We start from the raw sequence: 6,797 nt of genomic DNA, 5'->3' as shown, positions 1-6,797 counted from the left end.
TGTAAAGCAATTATACTCCAATAAAGATGTTAAAAAAAAAACCCAACTCTTTAGGGCTGGCAAGGATTTTTTTTTTTTGTACGTAAAAACAGAGTACCTAAGAAATTTCTGCAAAAACAATTTCCCATATGCTTAAGTTCTTTAAGTCAAGAAAAACTGTCTCATTGTCTGTGGATAAAAGTCTGAACTTAATTTGGTTTTACTTAATAACATATTATTGTCCCAAGAAATATCTAAGAAAGCAATAAAATATTTACACAGTCCTATTTAACATCTGAAATGCTGGGCATTATTTTTACATTCTCATAAATAAATGCTAATCCCAATATTTAAAATCAGAAATCAGAAGTGATTATTTACTTGGATTACCTTGAGCATACATCTTAAAACAGAAACTGTTTCATTCAGAGTTAAAAAAAAAAAAAAAAAGCTTCTGTGAACGAACTCGGACCCTCGGGAAGCCGCGGGCTTGGTGAACGCTTTTGACCGCACACTTTTATGGCCGGTGCGCAGCAAACTTCGTCGTGTTTCACTCAACTTGCCAACAGCTAAATCAGTGACACGGGCATTCAGCGTGTTTGACAAATAGGTGAAGATACGCGGGACATATTCACACGTACCAATAAACGATGACAGGAAGTTCAGGATGCCGTAAAAGTAAATTCTTGAGTTGAGCCCAGGTTTCACATAACGCCAGTTTCATAAGGCACTTACGCCGCCAAAGGAGCAGTGCCCCTGAAAATAGCACACGGGGGACACATCATTTAAATAAATGTGTTTCTTTGCCCGAACAGAAGTTCAGATGTGCTCAATTATCATTAATTTTGTTCTTTTATTTCCTTTGCGGGAGCAAATGGAGAAGTCGTGCTCTTTGAGGTTTTGCGAGCTGCCCTCGGCAGGCGGAGGTGACCGGCGATTCTTCGCCCGGTGGCGTTCGGGTTAGGGGGGCGGGGGAGAGTGCGAGTGTGTGTACATTTGTGAAGATGTGCCTTCCCTTCTGGAAAAAGTGGAAACTTAGGTGGAAAACTCAGCGCAAATGTGGGCGGGCCCTAGAAAGCATGCTATCCGCCCAGAACCCTCAGAACAGGTGTCCCAGGAACGAGGCCAGATCTGTGCAACAGACGACAGAAGATTCTACAAACCCCAGTTACCGAGTTCGTTTTTGATTACATCCCTAAAAAGCAAAGCCCTGGTCTCCACCCGCGCGCTTACGCGCGTGGATAGATGCAGAGACCCGGCGGCCCTGGCCCTCTGCGGAGTTTGCTGGGCTGTGCGAGAGCTGGAAGGTGTGCGTGGAGAGGGCCTGATGCCCCAGGTTTAGTGTAGAGTCCTGGGGGAGCGCGCTGGGCGGGGGTGGCCCGGAAAGGCGGAGAGGGGCGCGCGAACCAAAGGGCGCACAGGGCCGGCGGTCGCGCCGCGCCCGCTGTGATTAGCTCCGGCGGCGCGCCCCGGAGGCGGACTCTCTCTTAACCCTCGCTGTCTCCCCCTCCCTCTTCCTTTTTAAAGGACGCCGTGGAGGCAGAGCTGTCAGCAACCGGGAGGCCGTTTGTACTTGGCCGCGGCCAGGCGGACTCCAGCTCCCGTGACAGACAGGGGCGGGGGCAGGGGGGCCGCCTGTCCCGGGGCTCCGCACGGGGGCATCTCCCATTCTCCTGCCTTCGGGCTCCGCTCTGGACCCGGCAGCGGACGCAAGTCGGGGTGCTGCGCGGCCCGGGAGTTGCCAGACCCGGGCGCGACGGCTCCCGTGAGGAGTGGGGCGGGAGGTGGCCGAGGGCTGGGCGCGCCCCTCGCGCCGGGAGCGTTATGAGCCGGGCAAAGGGCCGCTGCAGCAGCTCCAGCCTCAGCCTCGGCCGGCGCCTTCCGCCGGCCCTTGCTCGCCCGCCCCCGCGCACCATGCCGACCCCCGGCCTGTGGAGCCCGCCGCGCAGCCCCTTCCTCCTCTCTGGCCCCCGCTAACCCTCGCGGGAGTGGTCTTGGCCGCCGGGGCAGCCGCCCAGGCCGCGCCCCGGGGGGGAGGCGGAACCGCGGGGCGCCCGGAGCCCCGGCTCAGCCCTTCGCTCTCCAGCCGCGTGCCCCTCCCGGCCGCCCAGCGCGTCCGCGGCGATGGGGGCGCTGCTGGCGCTCTGCCTCCTCTTGGGCTGGCTGCGCGGGGGTCCGGCGGACGCCCAGCAGTCCGGAGAGTACTGCCACGGCTGGGTGGACGTGCAGGGCAACTACCACGAGGGCTTCCAGTGCCCGGAGGACTTCGACACGCTGGACGCCACCATCTGCTGCGGCTCCTGCGCGCTGCGCTATTGCTGCGCCGCGGCCGACGCCAGGCTGGAGCAGGGCGGCTGCACCAATGACCGCGGCGAGCTGGAGCATCCCGGCATCACGGCGCGTGAGTGCGGGCCCGCGGGGGGCAGACCCCGCCCGGCCGCCCGGGCTGCCGTGTGTGCCGGCCGGTGTGCGCGCGGACAGGCGCGCCAGACTTTCCCGGGTCTGCGCACAGGGGAGGCTGGAGGTGGGAGGATCAAGGGAGGAGTGGGTGGTCGCGTTTCAGGTCGGGCCCTATTCCTTTGCAGTCCCGATTCCCGCCACAAGCGGTTTCCGCGGGTCTGCCCAAGAGAAAATTTTCGAGGGACAGTGAGGACCGCGGGGCTTGCATCCGGTGACCCCGGGGAAGAGAGCGGGAGCCTCGGGCGCTCGCGACATTGCAGAGAAGGGCTGTAGGGGCAGCGCAAGGCAGGACTTGGGTTTTAAAGGACGGTGAGGGTGCCCCAGCGCGCGCCTTGGGCGCTCCGGGAGCTTTGAGAAGTGCCCATGGCGCAGGGAACGCAACTCTTGGGGCGCGCTTATCTGTAGCCCCACGGGCGTAAGGAACTTCAGACACCTTTTTTTTTTTTTTTTTTTGGTGGCCTTTTGGTAGTGTTTCTAAGACGCTGCCCTATTCTCCCGACTTCCTTTCATTTCTCTGCATCGAATTACCCTCTCCGGCCCACCCCCTATTGTCACGCTTTTCAGAAATGCCCAGGTCCTCTAGCTGGAGATTTAGAAACCGGGGTCGCAGGGGCTTCCCCGCCCCCTATTCTCACATCGGAAAACGCGGGTCAAATTTCCACTCACTTCAGAGCGGAATAAATCACGACCCCAGCAGAGAGATTTTACACCTTAAAAAAAAAAAAAGAAAGAAAGAAAAAAGCTTTCCACCTGAATCGGAACTTCAGGGCAACCCTTTAGAGCTCCAGGCGATGGTTTTATGGCCGAGAAACCGGAGGAGCGGGCGGAGCTAAGGGCCGCGACACCCCAGAACTCCAGAGCGGAGGTCTGAGGCCGGCAAAAGACGGTCCCCGGGAAAGGCGGGGAGAGGCTGGAGAGATCATTGATGGCGCTGGAGCCCCCGTCCCCCCGAGACTGACAACCCAGAGGAAAGGGGGCCCTGCCCTTCCTTAGAACTGCATTAGACTTCCAAGGAATTTAACTTTGGAGGGCAAAATACCAATCTGCAGGACTGGGGAAGAGGTTTCTGGGGAAAAGATGATCAGTGGAAAGGAGAGAACTCTAGGCTGGCCTGGCCTGTTAGGAAAATACAAAGTCTTTCCGAGCTCTGCAGCAGATGAGGCAGTCTCCACTCTCACCAAGGCTGGGTGGGATCTGAGGGAGTCTCAGGACCCGTGGCTCTCTCGCTCGCCAGCTTGTATGTAACCTTGGGCAAGTTACTTAACTTCTCTGGGCCTCTTCTCAACTCTACAATGGGCATATGGCTCTCAGAGGAGTTAGGTTGTGAATTAAAGGAGTGTAAGAATGCTTAGCAAGGTGCTGAGTAAGTAGTTCATCACTTAAGACTTGCCTTCCACAAGGCGCTGGTAAATGGGGCAGAATGGGTGAGCTTACACCCAGGAGCCCCACAGATCTTGGGGTGGATGGTTACCTGTCGCTCATGGCCTGGGTGACTTTGGGAAAGTCAACAACTCTCCAATGTGCTTCCACACCTGGAAAATAGAGCGTATCACGCCCACCTCACCGGGTCTCCATGAATCCGACAATAAATACGAAAGAGCCAGGCACACAGTAGGGCCTGTCAATGCAGGCTTGCTTTCGTCTACCTCTAAGCCAGGGGTTTGCATCCAAGTGTGGCTCTATCAGGCAGGGGACACACCTGGAGGATTGCCCCGGGGGTGCCTCTGGGGTAGGAAATTTTATGTCTGCCTTGTAGAGAGAGAAGGAAACTGGGGTTAACTCTGAGGGGTGCTCTCCCAGAAAGTCTGGGCCACTAACACCAAGAACTGCATCACGATCTATCTAAGGTTCAGCCTGACCTTCCCAGAATTTGGGTGGGAATTGGGAGGCAGAAACATGGCAGCTGGAGGAGGCATCCCAAATTGTTTCTGGAAAGAAGTATCCAGAGGTGACAATTTGTGATGCAGTAGGAGACACAGTTAATTGGGGCCCACTATGGATTTCTTTATCCTGTTCTTTCTGTAGTCTTGTAAATTCCTGGGGGTTTCATTTAAAAGGCCCGGCTCTCTTTGCTTAGATTGGAGATTCTTGGATAGGAGATGGATTTTCAGCCTTAGAGCCCTTAAGCGCCCCACCGTGATAAAACTACTAAAACCCAGATTGAAAACCAGTGTTATAGTAACCCCCCAAACTCACCCTTTCCCTCTCTCCAGTGCGTGAACGTGAGGATAGATTCTGTTCCGATTTCCAGATGTGCAGTATGATGGCTAATTGCTAACAGAGTCTACAGTATCAGTTTGCTTCCTCCCTGCTAGGAGCAAGAATATTCCATCATCACAGTTTGCCCTTCAGAGGTTACCAGTAACAAGCTCTGAGAAGCTGGGCTGACAAGGGTGGTAATGTGGACCTCCCACCTCCCGCCCCTAAGCAGCCCAGAGTTTGGGAGACTCTAGTCCCAGCATCTGTGCCTGTCTGTTTTTGCCTTTTAGAGCCCGTCTACGTTCCCTTCCTGATCGTTGGCTCCATCTTCATTGCCTTCATCATTCTGGGCTCTTTAGTGGCTGTTTATTGCTGCACCTGCTTGAGACCCAAGGAGCCCTCGCAGCAGCCAATCCGCTTCTCGCTCCGCAGCTATCAGACGGAGACCCTGCCCATGATCCTGACCTCCACGAACCTCAGGGCTCCTTCCAGGCAGTCCAGCACGGCCACCAGCTCCAGCTCCACAGGGGGCTCCATCCGAAGGTTCTCCTTTGCCAGGGCAGAGCCAGGCTGCCTGATGCCCTCACCACCCCCGCCTTACACCACAGGCCACCCAATCCACCTGACCCAGCCGTCCGGTTTCCTGGTGTCACCCCAGTACTTTGCTTACCCACTCCAGCAGGAGCCACCACTGCCTGGGAAGAGCTGTCCAGACTTCAGTTCCAGTTGACAGGCCATGGCTACAGATCCACCGTGTCGTGCAATGGCAGACCCACGGACGCTGCTGCCACGGCCACCAGGATTTCTGAGGAAATTTCCCTTGAACCCAGCAATGTCATGGAGGAAAGTGCAAGGAAAATACAGCACCTTCTAATCTTGAGTTCCTGGCTCCAGTCGCAGAATGGCTGTTAGAGAATTGCTTTCTGATTTTGAAAACATGGTGACTATTACATTTCAATTTATGTTACTTTTATTCAAAATAGGCAGCAGTCCGACTTTAAAGTTACAAACTGGCTGAAGATGTTTTATTGGACAACTCAGCTATCCTGCTTAGAAAAGGCCTACGTGTTCTTTTTTCATTATAAGTTGTTTAGTGAGTGATAATACAAATATATATATAAATAAACAAAGAAATATACCTGATTGTAATTATTGAAGGTTCACTTAAAAATTAATTGCTAAGTAAACTGAGGGGACAGTGAACAACCTATTTATAATTTGGGGAGCAACTTAACCGTGAATAATATTAGCATCATGAGAACAGTTACTTTTTAAATTAACAGCTAAATTTTGTTTAAAATATAAGAGCGTCTTGAGAATACAAGATTTCAATAACCACATGAGAAGTTTAACATTTTAAATATTTACTTAGATATTCATTGTAACAGAGATCTTATGTAAAAGCATTTCCCCCACCCACCCGAGGGAGTATTTATTGCAGACTTTTTGTTCAGCAACATTTAGTGTTTAAATGAAAGTTGGACAGTTGGTTCTTAAAACATTTATTTGTAAAATGACTTATGTACAAATGTAAAGATTTGTAATTTAATGTATTTACCACATTGACGGTACTGATTAGTAGTCGCACTGTAATTTGTTATGTTAATAATAAGTGTGGAGTTCAAAGTCCAGCTTTGGCTATAATCATCTAATATTATGTATCTCAAGTGCCACTGAATTCCATGTCTGATGACTAAATATTTGGGCATATATCCTGCTGGATTAGAATAAATAAAATGCTTTATGTTTTCGTGAAATCTCTTTGAAAGTTTAGATCAAAGTGCTTCATTTTATCGTCTTAATGATACTCTTTGCTATTCAATAAAAGGAAATGTCTTTGCTTAACACTTCATAATTTGAAATGAAAAAAATCCTACACTGATTTTGAATTACGTTAGAAAGCTATTTTCTGCAGCGGGACTCCTGAAAGCAGCCAAGGAAGTGAGTTTTTATGGAGATATCAGCCTGTGGGCTTCAGCCCTCGGATGTGTTATTTGCATAGATTAAAAAATTGGGACATTTCTCATAAGAATCTGATTTTTGGCTTCTCGTGGAAGGAAAAGGATGTGGCACTGAGGGTCCTGCTCTGCCAGGGGGTCAGGAGGTCCTTTTCAGAGAGGAGAGTTGCCTTTTGCCAGCCTCCTGCCCGGTCTCCCCGA

The 6,797-nt window shown here is 51.9% G+C and overlaps 2 protein-coding genes across 2 annotated transcripts; both read left to right on the top strand.

The window, feature by feature from the left end:
• The first annotated feature begins 853 nt into the window (after positions 1-853).
• LOC118895312 lies at positions 854-1,956 on the top strand. The gene is made up of 3 exons (XM_036852247.1): positions 854-938; positions 1,183-1,286; positions 1,507-1,956. The coding sequence occupies exons 1-3, from the start codon at positions 854-856 to the stop codon at positions 1,954-1,956; spliced, it is 639 nt and encodes a 212-aa protein (XP_036708142.1).
• SHISA3 (shisa family member 3) lies at positions 1,893-6,506 on the top strand. Its single transcript, XM_036853313.1, has 2 exons — positions 1,893-2,380; positions 4,929-6,506. Exons 1-2 carry the CDS (start codon positions 2,104-2,106, stop codon positions 5,366-5,368), a joined length of 717 nt encoding a protein of 238 aa, XP_036709208.1. The 5' UTR covers positions 1,893-2,103; the 3' UTR covers positions 5,369-6,506.
• Positions 6,507-6,797: the final 291 nt, after the last annotated feature.

The sequence above is a fragment of the Balaenoptera musculus genome, chromosome 5, assembly GCF_009873245.2.
Source record: "Balaenoptera musculus isolate JJ_BM4_2016_0621 chromosome 5, mBalMus1.pri.v3, whole genome shotgun sequence".
Taxonomy (NCBI): domain Eukaryota; kingdom Metazoa; phylum Chordata; class Mammalia; order Artiodactyla; family Balaenopteridae; genus Balaenoptera; species Balaenoptera musculus.
Note: the sequence above shows the minus strand (reverse complement) of the source record. Positions and strands in the feature narration are given on the sequence as shown.

Excerpts from the sequence above, each read along its gene's own strand:
- LOC118895312 (XM_036852247.1), top strand. The coding sequence starts at position 854 with ATGGAGAAGTCGTGCTCTTTGAGGTTTTGCGAGCTGCCCTCGGCAGGC. Across the intron at positions 939-1,182 it reads CTTCGCCCGGTGGCGTTCGG|CAAAGCCCTGGTCTCCACCC; the intron begins GTTAGGGGGGCG and ends ATCCCTAAAAAG. Across the intron at positions 1,287-1,506 it reads GGCTGTGCGAGAGCTGGAAG|GACGCCGTGGAGGCAGAGCT; the intron begins GTGTGCGTGGAG and ends TCCTTTTTAAAG.
- SHISA3 (XM_036853313.1), top strand. The coding sequence starts at position 2,104 with ATGGGGGCGCTGCTGGCGCTCTGCCTCCTCTTGGGCTGGCTGCGCGGG. Across the intron at positions 2,381-4,928 it reads GCATCCCGGCATCACGGCGC|AGCCCGTCTACGTTCCCTTC; the intron begins GTGAGTGCGGGC and ends TTTGCCTTTTAG.